Source organism: Apaloderma vittatum, unplaced genomic scaffold (genome assembly GCF_000703405.1).
Source record: "Apaloderma vittatum isolate BGI_N311 unplaced genomic scaffold, ASM70340v1 scaffold11557, whole genome shotgun sequence".
Lineage (NCBI taxonomy): Eukaryota > Metazoa > Chordata > Aves > Trogoniformes > Trogonidae > Apaloderma > Apaloderma vittatum.
In genome coordinates, this window is record NW_009727862.1 from 8,513 (window position 1) to 27,844 (window position 19,332).

Sequence of the window (19,332 nt, forward strand, 5' to 3'; positions counted from 1 at the left end):
TTCTTACTTATGGAAAGAGACCGACCTCGACCTTGCTACAACCTCCTTTTAGGTAGTTGTAGGGAGGGATAAGGTCTCCCCTCTGTCTCCTTTCTGCAAGGACCCCCAGGTCCCTAAGGTGCTCCTCATAAGACTTGTGCTCCAGACCCTTCACTAACTTTGTTGTCCTTCTCTGGACACACTTCAGCACCTCAATATCTTTCTTGTAGCGAGAGGCCCAAAACTGAACACAGGATTTGAGATGTGGCTGTCCACCCGCATCCCTAGGCCTTTTTTTCTGCTGGGCAGCTTTCCAGCCACTCCTACCCAAGCCTGTAGTGTTGCACTGAGAAGATTTAAAACTGGAAAAAAAGGATGTGACCATTTTAATTTCCTTATATTTATGCAGATTTGTTGATTTTGAACTCTGAAGAAAAAGAATTATAAAATCATGTGTCATATACATGTTCTGAACACCTCCTTGGATTGAGATATTGTATTCATCAGCAATTATAAAATCCTTAAACACTCACCTATCAGCATTTGTAAATTAAACACTTTGAAAACTTTCAGTCCCTATGTAAATACATGAAAACAACTATACACATTTCAAAGTTCATCAGCTGAAATCTGATCTTAATTATTAAGACTTTACCATCTACAATATGAGCTATTCATATATCTCAGTTACTCTAGATATACACATACATATTCTACTAACCAACAATATTTAAAAAATCCAACCTGGCTTGGAGAGAAAGAAATGGAAATAAGCAAGAGGAAAAATAAGTGAAGACTATGATTTTTGACAAATAGGAGGAATAAAAGGAGGAGGAGAAGAAATGGCAGATCTAAGGTAAGGTTTAAACCTAAGGATGCCTGTTAGTGTTTAAGAGGCATTTGGACTACATGCTTAACTACCCGCTTTAACATTTATTTCATAAATATATTCAGACACTTCCAGGAAAATATGCCTTCCATAAAACATTTAGTTTTAGACAACTACCATTCTTTCTACAGTCTTCAGTTTAATCAAATTTTTCAGTAGTTTGCTCTTTTCAGTGTCAACTTCTTTAATACTTTACTTCAGCAAGCAGGGATTAGTGTGTTCAGCCATCAAATGTCTTTCTCCTTGTTTGGTTGCACTTTAGTATCCCATGAAAATATAAAATGCATAGCTAGTTAATTTTATTTGATCAAGAAAATAATTATGAAATAAAAGTCTGTCCAGGTGAGTAGGTAATCAGATGACAAGATGGGGTTCCTGGAGCACTGGATGAAGGACAGTGCTCAGACCACCTGTGGAGTTCTAGAAGTCTGCACCTCTGAGGGGATGGGAGATTACGGGGCTGTGTGTGTGTGTGTAGAGCTGCTGCACTACCCTTCCAGTAGTTGCATGGTTTGAATGACAACTACTGGGCTGAACAACTGTGGAGAGCAGGAACAGAATCAGAGGACTTCAGCAGAGAATCAGAGGTGTCTGTGGAATGCAGATGAGAGAAGCACTCTCAGGACTTGGTTCAGTCATGGAAACACAGATCATTGCATCACAGAATGTGTTGAGATTGAGAAACGACCTCTGATCAAACCAGTGAAAATTGGATTAATTGGGAATTGTCTATGTATTATTAAATTAGTAAAATGCCTTTTTATTTCTTCTGATTACACTGACCTTTGCTGTATTCAATAATGACATTTATTTAAAGCCTTCCCCCATCAAAGGCATTTTTTCAACACTAATTACGTAAAATTCATAACACATTCTATTTCTTATTTATCATCATTTTCCCAAAAGGGAAGCAGAGACAGAAGCATCAGATGGCTTACCCTAGAACATGCCTACAAAGGGGATTGAATCTCAGAAATTCTCGGCTCTTAACCTCCCTGCCAGAACACAATTCTTCTCTGAAATCATAGAATATGTTGGGCTGGAAGGGACCTTTAAAGGTCATCTAGTGCAACCCTCCTGCAGTGAGCAGGGACACCTTTAACTAGATCAGGTTGCTCAGAGCCCCATCAAGCCTGACCTTGAATGTGTCCAGGGATGGAGCCTCCACCACCTCTCCGGGCAACCCGTTCCAGGTATCACCTGAGGTTCCTTAAAGCATCCGACATCCGCACAGTCATACATGGCAGACGTAACACAGGAACTGGGAGGCGCACATGGTCTTTTGGACTGCTGGTTAGAGGCAGGGAAGACACCCCAGGCATCTCAAATGCACTTGTTGGAGTTCTAGGTATAGCTGACTTCCACGTAAGTTGCAGTTTTTATTTATGGAATGATAATGAGATTGCAGTAGAGGCAACTAACCCTTCTTCCATGGCTGTAGAACCCTAAGACTTTATATCAGTGTGCTACCAGTTAGGGGTCATTTCCTAATGAATGCAGCTCCACTACTCTGTGTTACATAAAGACTTACAGGTATCAGAGATTTTCTGAGCATGTTATGAACACCCTAAGATAAAGTATGTCAGTGCTTAGGTAAAATGAAAGGCAGGAATATAGATAGAAACAAGAATTTTAAACAAACAGGATCAGTAAAATTTAACTGTTAAGAGTAAATTTACTCTCCCACCTGCACAATGTCTCGTTCTGCAAATCTTCCTCTTGAAGAAATCCTCACTACATCACCATCCAATTCCTCCATAGCTTAAAAAAATGCAAACAAACAAACAGAATGAATTAATCTGAGTTCAGCTACACAACAAAAACAGTCTTACTGAGAGAAACGTAAGTCAATTTATACTTTAGGGCAACAAACACAACTGTTATGTAGGTAACTCTTTAAGATCTTTTGCACCATAAAATACATCATGCTTTGTAGTTATTTTGCACTTTTTCATGCTGACAGTATATGCTTTTTCCCTTTATTGGCATCTTCAGAACAAACCAGATCATGATAACATTCTTATCCTTCCAGCTCTCAAACCAGCAAGTGTATCTGTTTTGGCAAGGCTGTATTTGTACTTTCATAGGTGAAGAAGAATTCATCTTCAGCAATTATTACATAAGATATGTTTCAGCACAAAAAGGTAATAACTCATATTCATACTGGAAAAGAAATGACTTTTAATGCATAGGAATGAGGAGTTCTTTAAAACAGTTAGGGAAGTTATTAGGTAGCTATTTTATCTTTCTAAGCAGGATCCAGGAAAGCTCTAAAATTGTTCAGGTACACAGAAGCCACTCTAGGTAGAAAGGCACGCCTGCTCTGGTCAGTGTTGAAATGGATGGGCTTGGGATCACACATCATTGCTTAATCCTACAACCCTTCTCTCAGCATGGGCTACAAAAATCAAAGTCCTGCATCATTGAGCTTCTCAGGGGTTCACAAAGTGGGCTTAAATTCACAACACCCCGAGAACTCCGCAAAGATAACTTCTGATGTAAAAAGAATACAGAATCTACATGTCTGGAGTGAGTTAAGGGGACCTTGGGCAAACCCAAGGACTGGACAAACAGGGAGAAAGGGAAAAGGCAAAGGACAGGCAAGAGAAAAGACACGTATGATTAAACTTGGAATTCTCAGATGTAAAAATTAAGTTCGCAAATTTTCCTCAGATGTATTTATGATGATAAGCTGCCTCTTCTCATTGCTTGTGGCATATAACCATTTGAAGTGTAAGTGTCCATGTGGACAATCTCTTCAAGGAATAAGACACTAAAAGTTATCACTAATATACCACTTGCCAAAAAGTGTAAGAAAGTCAACTCCCAATAATCTTTTCGATGGTTTCTTTTTGTTAGTTTTTCCTCTTGTTTTCATATTCTTGGAATAGTTGTACAAGTATTAACATGTGTGGTCATGAGTGACCATTTACATTATACACCCGTGGTAGTACCAAGTATATTTCATGTACAAAAGAAGGCATATTGTCTAACCTGAAGTACTAGAATTAAAAAGAAATTATGTAGGACTTTGAAGAATAGATATACAGGGAATGCCTACACTTCACAGTGGAATGATATTCATGACGGCATTTAAAAAAATAGCCCAAATCATGAAAGCAGCCTCATTATCGTAATAGAGAACGGTGTTCCAGAACATCACAGGAATGAATATGTAAATAAACCTTGTAATTCCTCTCCTGCTGTAATACTCTCTCCATGCTGTTACAGAGTAAGACTCAACTCCTTTTATCTAATGAAACCCACTTTAACCCAGATCACCTCCTCAAATGTATTTATTTTTCCCAGTATTTTATTACTGTGGTAAGAACAGATGATCAGTATTTTCAGTCAACTGACACTTCACAAGGCAACTAAATATCCATGTTGAAGAAATTCAACATTCCTTGAGTACAGTTACTTTACTGTGCATTTTTTTTTCCATTCGTCTTCTGGAGTTCTGGAAATGCTGAGCCCCCACATAGTTCTGTGACTTGAACAGAGACCCTGAGGGGCTACAGAGCTCCACATGGCAGCTTGCAATCATAACGAGTTATCAATCAGGCCAGCTGGAAGTGTCAACAGTGCTCACTGCTTGTTCTGCATTACGCTCTTTTAAAGAACGATATTTGTTTGAAAAGCCACATATTACTAAAATGTAAACAAATATACAGAATTCTAGGAAAACAACTAGAGCACTTACCATCAAACTCTGCTGGTCCTACTCCCACTATAATTATTGACATTGGAAGTTTTGAAGCCTTCAAAGGAAGAACAAGAGGTTTAACACATTACATAACCTCTGACAATAATACGTGAAATCTGAGAGCAATCTGAATAAAAAAACCATGCAGAGATTATGTTTAAAAAACAACTCTTTTCTTCTACCTGAAATTTAAGTGGTGCAAACTGCTTAAGTGATACAAAACATCTAGAATTAATACAAAAAGGTGGATGATTTTTTTTTCTTTTCAAGTCTTTAAATCATATTGGATCATGATTAAACACAACAAATTAGGATTTAAAATATATATGATAATTAAGATGACAAACTTATATTGAAAACTTTTGTAAACTGACAACAATTGCAAGTATGTCCCTAATGACAGTTTGACACTTATTTTGATGTACTTTGCTGTTTCTTGATATTACATAGCTGCTTGGAACTATGTGATGTTATTTTTTGCATAGATCTTACACCAATTTTCCTCAAGAGAATAAATCACCTATTTGAGCACTATGTATCCTAAATTTATTCCACAAACGAAATTTTATTCAAATGAGTCATCCATGCCACAAAGTGAACAGGATATCGAACTGGCTTATGGAAAGATTTTTAATTTTATTTATTCTTTTTCATTCAGTGAAACAAGTCAAAGACAATATCTGGCTTTCCTTGAATAAACTCTCTGTAAAATCTTTAAAATTACAAAGACAGTTTCACAAATATTGGATTCTTCTGCTGTGATAGTAGTACGAGATACTTGCTAGTTTACAGTAATAATCTGCCTCTTTTGAGGAGGGTAGCAACTTAAAAAAACCCATCTACCAAATGTCAGGGTTGACAACTGTTCCTTACTGAGATATTCTGATGACCTGTGAAATGTCTATAGTCATTTTAAATAGGAGTATACAATGGCCAAAAATCATAAATGTACACTTTCTGCTCAACTAAACTCTGCTTCACTGAAGTGGTTTTACAACATACTGTTGTATTTTTCTTTTGGAATGTAAAGTGTTTTTCTCCCTCATTTAAAAGAATCTCATTTTAGATACATCATCACCATTTCCCTTTTTTCATCTGTCATAATACTACATATAAATCCAACTTTCTTTAAACAGAATATTTACGGTTAATTACTGTAAACATGCTATCTGAAACAATGAAAAAATGCCATTCTACAAATCCCTATTTTATGTTCTACACCACTATACATTATACTCTATATATTATACATTAACTGCAAATTCATCACAAAGTGTTAGTACACAGTCAAATTTTCCAACTAAAATTTTGTACAAGACCAAAAAGAGATAAAAAATCCCTTGTTAGTTAAATACTAATATGCTACTGAAGCTTATAGTAAAAGCCATATGGCCATGGTCCTGGGCAAACAGCTCTAGGTGCTCCTGCTCAATCAGGGGGCAGGACAAGGTGAAATCTAGAAGTCCCTTCCAACATCAACCCTCCTGTGACTCTGATTAAGGGCCAGAAATACAGTGTAACTGAATCACAGTGCACTACATAAGTCAGTAATAGTGAATATAGAATATTTTTGAGACAGGAAGGCATTTATTAGAACAGAATTTCTTTAGTTTTTCAGGTGTTTTCTAGAATCTTATTGCTGGATTGTAAAGAAAACATCCTTTAAAGAGATTCCTACTCACACAGGCACAGTATTATGTGATCCAATGTATTTGAAGCAGTAAGAGGCAAGGACAGCATAAAGAGTTAAACTTTTGCACATAAATTTAAGTGTTGGCATTTCCTGAATGACAGTATAACCTTTAAACAGTTGGGTAAAAGGGAATGTGTCTGACATATATGCTGTAAGGAGAAAGATGCCTAAAAGCACAATTAGTGTAAAAAATGAAATATACCCTCTCTGAGTTTTATACCTATCAAATTGCATTGAACATCACTTGCCTTTTTATTATTTTGGATATTATAAAGACTAAAAAAACCTGCTACTGAAAAGCATTTAATTAATTCTGTCATAGTGTACTGTGCTCACACTTCCAAGAAGTATACAGAAAAATGAAAGCATCTTCATAAAAAGAAAAGACAGTAAATATTTCCAAACTTCTACTCACTCCAAGCTAACAAAACATCTGCTTCATTTCCAGACAGTTGCAGACTAACAGCTATTATTCCTGAAAATGAAGTATCACTAGAAACAAGGTTTTTCTGTGTGTCTTTTCTGTGTGGCAAATTACTTAACCTTACAAGATATCAGCCAACTGGACTTGCTAGTCTCTTATTTATAGACTTCAAATTGAGGGGTGAGTTAAATCAAGAGAAACAATTTAGATTTTTCAAAATTCTAAGGGAATTTTAAAGGGAAATCATATGATTGGTATGCTTGCCATTTGGGATCAGAAAGTTTGGGGCTGCTTTTTAAAATTGCTGCCTCCAATTACTAGAAAGATAAAGACCAGTTTACCACGAAAAACTGCATGGTGGGATGTGCATGAGGAAGAAGGAGGCAAGAAGCAGACGAGGAAAATCATATGAACATACAGTATTAGAAAGAAGACTATATTTTCCCACAGAACACTATCTAAGCTGAGATCCAACTTTTGCTTTCTTTTTGTCTTCATGCATAATAAACTTCTGCAGTTTGGAAAAAATGGTTAATTTATGGAACCAATTTAGTGCCTGAAATATTAATTGATTTAGTTTATTGCCTAAAATATTAATTCTTAGAGACATAACTCCCTTAAATTTCACCACTTTCAGCAAAACTTACATTCACTATAGATTCTTTCGTCTGAGCCATATCAGAAATAACTCCATCTGTAATAATGAGAAGAACAAAATACTGGGAGCCATCTTTTACTGAAGCAGCATATCTAAGGGAAGAAAAAACAATATCATAATAGCAAAAAACCCCTTTATACAAAGGACCTAAGAAGAAAAAAAGCTGGATTTTAAAAATTTGACTACTAAGGACTAATAAAAATAAAGAAACATTCTGCAGTGGATTCCAAAAGTAAAGACATTCATAACTAAGATGGACATTCTACTTTAAAATGAAAAATGTAACTAATACAATATTGATATTGATAATCTGCATGTGTTGCATCAGTGACAAATGGGAACTGTACCACTAACAAGAGGAGTATGGACAGAAGGTCCTTTATAGAAGCATGAGTCGTTAGAAAGTCTGATTTATTTAATAGCTATTACCTCTGAGGAACATAGTTTGGTATGAAAGGCATGCATTAATATTGAATGGTAGGTTTTACAGCACAAATAAAATTTATCAGGACACACATTGCTTGAATATTTCATTAATTTGCTTTTTGTCTTAGGATTTCTCCTAAGATTTTAACATAGGATGGATCAGCTGGAACTCCTGTATTTATTTTTAATGTGAGATGAAATTCTCCATAATACTAGCACACAGTTTTCAAACCTACTCAAAAGTACAAGTTAATCATGTTAGACTGGATAAAACAACTGTAAATACCTTTTTCAAAGTTTAGCATTGTGTAATTATTAGCTTTTTATATCTGATAGTTGTACTGACACTAAGTTTCTGCAAAGTACCTGCTGTGGTGCTTACCTGGCTACATGATTAATTACAGGGGCAAAGTTTGTCGGTCCATAAAGCTGTACAGACTTTAGACTCCTGTAATATGCCTCCATTACACCATCAATTCCATGGCAGTATGGATTTTGAGGGTTTCCATTCTAATGAGAATAAGAGATGATTAATCATTAAAAGTAATTATGAAGCAAAAATGACATAGGTTAGTGAATGAGGCCCAGTGGACATTTTTAAACTGCAAAGACTCAAGCATTCTAGGATCTATTCAGAGATTGTACTACAAATGCCCTACGTAAGTGACTGGTGGTGAAGACCAACTGCTTAGGGAAGGAGGATCTTGCAGCCTCGTGTTATATGCAGTTTGAATCACTGGAATGGTCTCCTAGACATAAAAAATATCTAAAGTGGAATTAAACTGTCTTTCTTCCATGCAACAGTAATGGGCATTTTCCTCTGCAGACTTAAGGTATGAATTACAGGGCAGATGTAAAACTGGAATCATGTTTAGAAGCACAGTGTGGGCTCAGTGGTTTCTGATTTTAAAAACATAAGAAAACGAAATCTGTTGGATCTGTTGGGGCATGTTCAGAGGAGGCCACAAGGATGATCCAGGGGCTGGAGCACCTCTGCTATTAGGACAGGCTGCAGGTGCTGAGTTTGTTCATTCTGGAAAAGAGAAGACTTTGGGGGGACCTAATAGCTGCCTTCCAATACCTGAAGAGAATCTACAGGAAGGCTGGGGAGGGACTTTTTACAAGAGTGTCCACTGATAGGACAAGGGGAAATGGGTTTAAGCTGAAGGAGAATAGATTTAGATTAGATCTTAGGAAGAAATTCTTCAGTCCGAGGGTGGCAAGACTTTGGAATCAATTGCCCAGAGATGTTGTGGCTGCCCCCTCCCTGGAGGTGTTCAAGGCCAAGTTGGACGGAGCCTTGAGTAGCCTGATCTAGTTGAGAGGCCTCCCTGCCCGTGACAGGGAGGTTGGACGAGATGATCTCTAAGGTCCCTTCCAGCTTAGGCCATCCTATGATTCTATAATTCTATGAAATGGCAAGAGAGATCCTGATGTTTATATACTATGTCAGTATAAGGTAAACTATAAACTCTTCATTGTTTTGATACAATGTTTCTGCATTGGAAAATTGAGTTTTGCTTTGGTGTAAAGAGACGAAGGAATTTATTCTTTCAGAATCCACTGAAATGGCTGGGACTGTAAATTCCTTGGGCAGGCATTTTACTACCTGTCTCTACGACGACTCTCTAACGAGGACACCTATTTACAGGTGACAATACAAACATATAAGCTAAATCTCAGATTAATGACCTATGTCAGGCCAGACAAATGATCCGTTTAAGGCTTCAAAACCTTCCAAATCACTGTGCTCTCCTTCATGTGCCAACATCTCATTGGCCTAATGTGCTCGTATCTCAGTCTTAGGTAGAGTACACCTCACTAAGAATCTAGAAAAACAAAGGGGATTTTTCATTAAATTAACCTAGAACGTTAAAAGAGAGTGTTGGCAACACTGCTTAACATTAGATGGGAGTCAGTAGGTATATACGGAGCAGGGAAAGAAGACTGTTTTATCCTCTGTAATAGCACCACAAGGCCCTGTGAATTAACTTTAGAAACAACTCTTAAACCCAAAAATACCCAGGAATGAGTCTGCTTAAGATTACATGTATCAATATATTTGAATTTGCTACACAAAAGTCCAAAAAAAGCCTGAAATTCAAATTAATATCTGCAATTGCACCTGTTCTAAATTACTATCCACGTGGAAAACCTTTCCGTGAGATAAGACATGTGTCATAGTTTTCTAGCAGAGGCTGACTGAAGAAATACACATCTACAATCACCAGCCTTGTGTCATATCTTTGCTGCTATGCAATTAAAAATTACCTGATATACCTACACTTGCTATAATTCTGACTTTATTCTACTCAGGGAAAAACAAAAAACTCAAAATAAGCAAGTAGATAAACATCCACACTAATCACAAGCATCAGTTGTAACACATCGACCTTTCTGACAAATCCTGCTAGATTTTAGGTTTGTAATTTAACTGGCACATGGACCAGACTCAGACTCTTCTTGTCATCTCAGCCTACAGACCGCTTACTTATCTCACGTCTCTAAACTAGCAGCTTGTAAAAGATAAGAGATGCCAGCAAATAAGAGAGAACAACAATAACAAAATGAAAAATTATCTTTGATCGTAATTCACTTGCTTCTTAAGATAGACTAACTTCAATCTGAAGTCTTTCAAGCATCTATTTCTCATGTTGCTACAGCAGAGGGTAAAGATGATTACTTTTCTTTATTATTTTTGGCCTGCAGGGACATCCTGACTCTGGCTTTCTCTCAGGAACTTTGTTATGATGAAAAATGTTCAAACAGTCTTTTAGACAAAAGAATTAGCACACTCTCTGCTCTTTACTTGTCCAGTAATTGCTTAAGACTGCAACCTTAACTCCCAGAACTTTGTTGTAGTACAGAAACTCAAACAATATACAAAAGTTTGAATACTTACCAGTGCAAATTCATGTGATACTCTTCCATCTGGAGGCAGTCTAGCTCCAAAGCCTAGAGCTGGGAACATTTTGTCACTATCATAGTCCTGAATTATTTCGCCTACTGCTTTCAGTGCCATGCCATAAGCATTCAGCTGATAGGGGTTCATGTAGTGCAGTGAAGTAGGCTGTGAAGGGTTACCTGTTGACGCAAAGATCAGATTTATTTAAAACAGAATCATCTCAATATTTTCTCTCTTAAACATGATAGAGATCTAAGAAAGAAATTGAAAAAAAAGATCATGAAAAGAAAGTTAACTTATTTCTTATATACAAAACTGTGGTTGTATCAGGTAAAAATGCAGTGTTCTGCATACATTTTTTATAGTTCAACAGGAGTAGCAGTAAATCTTTGCAGCACTGAAAGGGCAGCAAGAAACTGTTATTAGACTTGTAAATTTGTGTTATTTTATGATACAATATACACTTTTAAGATGAAATTTACAAAAAGTATTATGACATTCTGAACACGGCTTTGGAGGAGGATCAAAACTTCTCTCTGCTTCAGCCCACTTCAGCCTCACTCTACCTGAAACTCCTTTTTTTTCCCCTTTTTGATGGGGTCTCCTAAGTCAGCCAGTTTTCTCCCAGCAATAATAAACAAACAAAAATTATCAGAATATGCACAAGTATCTGTAAACTTCTCCTACATAATTTTTTATGCAGCTTTTTCAATTTTTCTCTGTTCTGTTTGCCCAGTTTTTCTGGACAGGAATTTGCCTCTAGCCTGCTGCTTACCAAAATGGAATCCTGATTCCAGGGGGTGCCCGGCATACGGAAAATCAACAATCCAATGAAGTTAAGCAGAATACTGATACAGATACGTACACACCCTCGCACACTTAAAATGAACACAGCACATACATACACAAGATGTTTATTTTTTTTTACTCTTACCATTTGAGGCTGTGAAATCAATAGCTACTGTGAAATTGATTTGGGTTCTGCAAAAAAAGCAAATACAAATAATATTAATAGTTTTACCTTTATGTGGAAAAAGAAGAGATAATAAGGTTGTTTGTGGCCAAACTGTAGGACACTGGGTTTCTAACACCGGAATCATGGAATAGCCTAGGCTGGAAGGGACCTTAGAGATCATCTAATCCAACCTCCCTGTCATGGGCAGGGAAGTAAACACTGAAAATACTCTTTTATTAGGTTTCAGCTAAGAGCCGCACAACACTCATTTTTTTAACACACTAAAAAGTTACTTTATTCCATCCTTCCTTTTTCATTGTTTATAAAAAACCCTAAATCATTAATAAGATTATCAACATCCATAAATATTGATAATTCATTTCCAACTGTAATACTTTTTTCCCCTTGGACATATTTTAGCCCCAGTCACGGAAGATCTTGCCAAGGGAAGGAGGCTTTTGCCAATCTGCTCCTTCTTAACACCAAAACTGTGTCTTCAATGAAAACATGTTTTCATCACATCTCTGGATAGGATATCATAGTTGTCTGCAGTGGGTTTCTTTCATGTGAATGTTGTCAACACTTTGAGTAAGCATATCAAGACAAAAGTAAAATCTGAAAGCTGGAATATAAAGATTGGTATTTGGAACAGTAGCTAAATAAAGCCATTATCATGCACGGATCAGTGGTTATCACAGACTTATTGTCAGAAAAATTAACTGACTTTTACAATCCAATTAAATGCAGGTCTGTTCTGCACCTTTCTTCAGGACAAAATACCGTCATTCCACAGACAATCTCTTAGCTAGCAAGACCATATCAGAAAAAAAGTTTCTATCAATTTGGAAAGTGACTTTTTGCTCAGAATGAGTCTTGCTTCAAATTTCTGCCTCTTTGTGTGTGCGGCTATGAAGTTAATGACCAAATTAACAAAGATTAAAGCTCTTTGAAAGTTACTGAACAGATTTAACTCATGAACTTTTAGATTAAAAATTAACAATCTGACACTGGTCTTGCAGTACTGGTTCTACTGCTCAAATAACCTGATAAGCCCAGAGAAAATACTATTTATGTCATTAAAAGTTGGGTATGAGAAAAAATTCCCACGGAATCATCCTGATTTTCATAATACTGATATTTTATCATACTGATGAAGGCTAAAACAAACTAAGCTAGGTTTTGGACAGACTCTGTCACCAAAAAGTGGTAAAAGCCTAGAAAAGCTCTAGAAGAGTCCCTTTAACATAGTCAGCCAGGAACATGTCTGAAAATGCTGTGGACTCAATATGGACTTCAACAAAAAACCCCAAAAAACAAACAGTGAAAGCTGCCACAATCCCTGAAAAGTTCAAAGACCTAAGCTTTATGAGAGACATTTTCTGTCAATACTTCTGCATTCTACTTTATGTAGTATCATAAAAATAAATTAATGGCATGAGAAGTCAGATTTTGTTTGGTCTGTACCCAAATGTGGCCTCTAATCACAATGTCCATCTGCAGTGACAGGTAGTTGTAAGAATAAAGATCCCAAGAAGTGCATGTCAACTAGTTTCTACCACTATCACTAAAGTGTGTAGAGAAGTTGTCTACCTCAAAGAACAGGTTTGAAAAACAACAAAAAGTCTAACTCAATACCATTTCTAGATTTATGAATCCTTATTGGCACTGCTAAGCAAAACTGTTTTGGGGCTATAATATCCCTGTACTTAAATTTTAAGGTCTTTAGCATGGTGCAAGGTTTGGAAGTAAAATAAGATTCCTCCAATAATTATGTCATGTACACTGAGTACAGAACTCCTTCAGCATGCTGAAGAGTGTGTCACTCAGAAAAAAAAAACAAACCTCAGACAGCTTTTCGTCTGCCTAAGAGCAGCAAAACTTACTTGCAAACTCATTTCCTGGATCAGCTATTCTGATCCAATCAGTAAGAAGATACAGTTTCACGGATTCAAGACAGAAACAAGAGAAAGCACAGTAAAAGAAGGTTAAAGAGGAAAACTGCTAACAAAATAAAAGAAAAAATATTAAAACCGGTATCTAATGACAAAAAGAACAAAGTCAATTTTCACATGACTGCAAGTCATGCTTGACAGCAGCAGTTTCTGGAGTATTCCTCAAAGCAGAGTATCTGTATTGAATGTAAACTGCTCCAGGTAACAGAAACTCACTTGGTAAACTGGTAAAGAACTCCCTCTTGTACTGACAAACCACTGTAACCTGGACTGTGACTGTCATCCAAGCAGAAGAGATATTACAATATCTGCCAATTTGACAACTATAAAAATCATGATACAAAATAAGATGAAAACAGATGTTTACATCTTTAAAATTTGTTTTCGTCTGTATCCTCTCCACTTCGATGATACCGGTAAAGGAAAACATGAAATTTAAACCAATTACTTGATTTCAACAATTTATTGGTGACTGTACATGCACTGGAGTTCAGTTTCCTAAATCTAGGTTTCTAATGGTTTTTTTTAAAGTCCTCAGGCTACTTATACACCATGGAAATTTTTAGGAATCTAAAATGGCATTAAATGCCCATACAGTTCAGGTTGCTGGATCCCACACTTCATGCAACTGTCCCTTTGTATTATGGACTCAAGACCACAAAGAATGTTGTTCATGTCTTACACAGAACCAGGAAAACTAGAACAAACTCTGTTAGGGCAAATCTGCACTGTGATTATCCTATCTTTTCAATGACTATTTCGTTTCATATATCATACAGCATACGTATACAGAAAAGGAGGCCGAGGGAAGACCTTATTGCTCTCTATGACTACCTGAAAGGAGGTTGTAGCAAGGTGGAGGTTGGTCTCTTCTCCCAGGTAACAAGTGACAGGACAAGAGGAAATGGCCTTAAGTTGCACCAGGGGTTTAGATTGGATGTGAGGAAAAATGTCTTCAGCAAAAGGAGTTTTAAGCATTGGAACAGGCTGCCCAAGGAAGTGGTAGAGTCACCATCCCTGGACGTATTTAAAAGGCGTGTAGATGTGGTGCTTAGGGACACGGTTCAGTGGTGGGCTTGACAGTGCCAGCTTAATGGTTGGACTCAGTGATCTTAGAGGTCTTTTCCAACCTAAAAGATTCTAAATCAGAAACATCTCTCTGAATATGATATCATGGAAAACAGACATAGAAGCCTAAGTTACACAGGATTTCAACGTGTTCTGAGGAAAGGCACAAAACAAAGGTCAACCCTTGCAGTCAAAATTACCAAAATATAATTAAACCTTTTTCAACCAGTGTTTTTCAAACAAACAGTTCAACTTGAACTTCAACAGTTCAACAAAATACGTTCAAAAGCAGCTCTAACATTGTGAACATGTGTTTTTTGTGTGAAAGTTTATTAAGAAAAGGTATTAATTTCTTTACTCTTGCACCAGGACTGAAAAAATTAACCAGCCATAACTAAAAATTATTTTAGGAATGCTAATTTAAAAGTTGTGTGTCATGAAAACATCAAATACAACTACTTTGGAAGCCAAATGTGAAGACTGGGAAACTAATTTGGAAGTCATTTTAAGAAGTGTTCTCATGGTAACACATGTTACTCTAGAATTAAATTCACCTGAAAGTCCACTGTGCTGTTTTTATTTCTACTACGTTTTATATCTTTTTAACAGACTAATCTTTAGGTTGTATCAAGTACACGTTATTAGGTGACTGTTATTACTAACTTATTAACCTTCATCAACGGCAACGTATTTTTTAGAAGATTATTGATTACTCCATTTTGCATAAGGGACATAAACTGAAAAATCACTAATTCAGAATAAGGATGCTCAAAATTTAGAAAAACATATAACATTGAAGTATTAAAGACAAATTCAGATGCCTGATTAAATTATGCAAATTTTAAAAAAACAAAGACAACAAAACTTGCTCTTTCTGATAAGGAAAATCTTCAGCTAAGGCTATGTCCTTGCTTTTCCAGCTGTACAGTTCTCCAACAAGCCACATTATAAGCTCATGACACCTGCTACATCAATGATGTTTTGAGGTCACGAGGCTTTGCACAAAAGCCACAAAAGTACTGACACCTGGCAAGGCAGTGTGAGCTGTTGAACATCCTGTCCCAAGAGAGAACTTGGGTAGAATACCCAAGCACAGCAATTCTCTGCCAGAATTAGTTGGTAAAGAAAGACAAGATCTATTTGCTACCTGGACAGGTGGTTTTACCCTAATCGACCATGAGAAATGAAGAAAGTATCTTAAAAGGAACAGTAATCTTCCCCTCACAACCACAGAGCAGCTATTTTGTTTGTTTCTTTAATAAGCATAAGGGAACAAACTAAGCCTGGATTTAGCTTGTGACTAAGCTTGATAACATTTGTAAATGATTAGGTTATTTTAAACAGTACCTTGGAAGGAAACACCAATTTCCTCCTGTGGCTTTGGAGTGACAACCAGCTGGACTGTTAGCAGGGGGGCAGAAGTGTCAAAGGCACGGGGGCCACTTCGTGCGCAGAACTCTGCGACGGAGCTAATGGAGCAACCAACACCACCAGGAGGCTGCATCCTCCAGGAGCCAAGAGGCTGCTTCCTTTAGGAAGAAGTTCTTCCCCATGAGGGTGGTGAGACACTGGCACAGGTTGCCCAGAGAGGTGATGGATGCCCCATCCCGGGAGGTTTTTAAGGCCTGGCTGGATGGGGCTCTGGACAGCCTGATCTAGTGTGGGATGTCCCCGCCTATGGCGAGGGGGTTGGAACTAGATGATCTTTAAGGTCCTTCCAACCCTGACAATTCTAGGATTCTGTGATCCTCCCATGGCTATTAAGTCCCTAGGACAGTTATTTTATAACTCTCCTTTTGCAAATGGCCAAATGTCATACCAACATGGAGATTTTTCTAGCAAAGGTTCTACAAGATCTTCCTTTTATATATTCTTGTTACTCCTTATTATTCTCCAAGGATACAAGAAATACATGGTAAAGCCTCCAAAATACGTATCTACAGCACCCTTTGCTTCATAACTGTATCTCCCATCAGGTCTCTCCAAACATCAAATATGGATGCCATTACACTACATAATGGATGAAAATAGCTGTCATGAATGGAGTTCTAGATTTCCATTTTGGCCATCAATGATTCAGTATAGTTCAGTTAAAAATGTATGGTCAAAGCCCTTAGAACCCAAGCAACATGTGGGTGTTCATTTCCAAAAACCTGGATGCCTTATGCATCTAACATGACAGAAAGAAAACATTTCCTCTTATCTTCCACTAATCCGGGACAGAAGAGATGACTTAGTATTCTAAGTTGCAAAAGGATTCAGCTCCTGAATTTTCTTCATTTACAATTTCGTAGAGTAATTTGTTAGCTCTTTCTGTATTCTGACAAGTCAAACAGGCTACAAACTTCTGCACAGAAACATCCTTTCTGTCCACTCTTGCACCTTTTTGGCTCCTGGTTTCTATTCCAGACAAAACCAGAGCAGACTATAAACTAACTGTCTTGACAGTCATTCCTGTAAACCAGGATAATTTCAAATGCATTCCTCTTCAAGGCCGTATTCCTCACATTTCTGAGTTTATTAATATATGTGAAGGTGTTTTGATAGGAATATGCTATTAACTGGTGTAAAGAGAAATATGATTTTAAATATTTATTAACTTCTAGAACAATGTATCTATTCTAAATGCAAGAAGGTCATTGTGGCAAAATATGTGACTGAGTATCACGAAGCAAGGGAAAGGCAGCTATAGAGATGGTATCACTTGGCGAAATATTCATTTGCAAGAGACAGATCCATCTCTTTCACGTTGCACTGCCATAAACCCCAGTATTATGTGGTAAAACAAAATCAGAATTTACGGACAAACTTCTATTTCATTCTTCAAAGCTCTTTAGAAGAAGCAACAGTCATATTGATGATACTTGCGATGGAATATCCCGATTAAATAGAGGTAGACTCAAAACATAAATGAAATCCATACGGTGATCCCTATTTGTCACAGTTACAGATGTCAAGGTTTCCATTAAATCAGTATTAGTTCTAGACACCTCAAATCAATTACAATGAAAGTTCTCAACATGAAATATTTCATAAGCACCCATTTATAGAAGAGCCAATATCGCATCCATTGCAGAACCAGTGTTCTCTTCCCCTTGCCTAACTAAATGGGAAAAAACCAGGGAACTAAAAAAAAATTTTTGAGGACATATTTGATGGAAAACCAGACTGACTAATGACAAAATCTTCTCTTCTCCCTGCCTTCAACATCTGTCAACTAGACTGCAATTGATACGTAGTAGTATTAAAAGAGACAAATGAAGGAAGAGAGACGACAAGAAAATTACTTCAAGTCTCAGCCTCCCAGTTTTGTTTACAAAACTGTATGAGTTGCAGAAAAAACATGTAACATTTTGTACCAGTACGTCTACAGTTTTCACTGGCTTGTACATAGAAATAACTAGATGAATCACTAAAAAAGATTCTATATAAAATAGTTAAATGATGAGCATCAATGCTTATACTTTTTAAACACAGAGCATTCTATTGGATTATACTCTACTAAAACCAGAACACTTGCACAAATCAGAGGGGCTCCACAACAGATTGATCAAGACTGTTCATATGGAAATCACAACCAGGACCTTGATGCTCCAAGTACTCTTCTGTTATTTCAAATAACTGTTTTACCTGTTACTCACAGTGACTCAAAGCAGGCACAACAAGCCATACTCATCACTGGAAATGGACTCAGAAACATAAAAATAACTCGTTACCTAAATATAGCAATCTAGGTGGTTCAGGAATAGCTTGTCAAGCAAATGTGCTGGTAGAATTCTTTGTAACATATAATCAGATGTTAAAGATGCCGCAGTACCTTGACAGTATGCCTCACCTGCATTAGGTTTACCTTTGTTAAACCAAAATAGATTCTAATGTAGTTAAGAACTGAAATAAATCCTCTCTGAGGAGAAACAGTAGGATCCAAAGAGTGCAAACAGAGACAAGAAGTATTCCAGCACTTCCAGTTAACTGAACTGCAGGCAAGGGTAGCAATTCCAGAAAAGCGTGGTAGTTTGCAGTCCAGAATCACAGAATTATTGAGGCTGGAAAAGACCGCTGAGATCATCAAGTCCAGCCTATGAAGCATCCTGGAACAAAGTGTAGGGGTCTTGTCTGTACTAAAAAGCCTCTTAATGGCCCTAAACAGACTCACCTTGGCCCTCTATCACATGTCCCCCCATTGGCTTAGAAGCCCCATTTCAGCTCAGCCTTCAGTCCCTGCCTGAGCTGCAGCAGCAGCAGGTCTCTAGCTCAGCCTGCCCATGGACTCCATTAATCCCGATCCTGACCCACGGTCTGACTTCCTGGCTTGACCTCCCAGTCTTGTCCACCACAGGCCTGCCCGGCAGTTGCTGGACCCGATCCTGACCCTGACCTGCAGTTTGCCTTCCCAGCCTGACCTGGATCTGCCCCATCACCGCAAACTTCTCTGATGATCCGGACTCCTTAACCGAGCCCGGCCACCACCTCTGGCCTGCCCTGCTTGCCTTGCCCATGCACTGTACAGCTGGGCCCTGGGTGGTGAGACCCTGCCCCACCAGCCACGCTACCCAGCCTCGCTCCCAGCTCCCCAGCCACTCTGGGGAGGGACAGCTGATCCCCGACACAGTCCCTTCCCACCACTGACCTGTCCCGCTACTTAACACGCCCCAACAACAAGCCTATACAGCTCCT

At 37.7% G+C, this 19,332-nt stretch overlaps 1 protein-coding gene across 1 annotated transcript in view; it reads right to left on the reverse strand.

Annotated features, from left to right (window-relative positions):
* The window catches only part of LOC104277264 (copine-8), a gene marked incomplete at its 5' end in the record, with an annotated part of 32,536 nt that overhangs the window by 4,348 nt on the left and 8,856 nt on the right, over positions 1-19,332 (reverse strand). The window contains 6 exons of the mRNA XM_009873849.1: positions 2,556-2,629; positions 4,572-4,629; positions 7,339-7,441; positions 8,158-8,285; positions 10,678-10,859; positions 11,615-11,661. Coding sequence (XP_009872151.1) covers positions 2,556-2,629; positions 4,572-4,629; positions 7,339-7,441; positions 8,158-8,285; positions 10,678-10,859; positions 11,615-11,661 — 592 coding nt within the window. The remainder of the gene's footprint in view (positions 1-2,555; positions 2,630-4,571; positions 4,630-7,338; positions 7,442-8,157; positions 8,286-10,677; positions 10,860-11,614; positions 11,662-19,332) is intronic.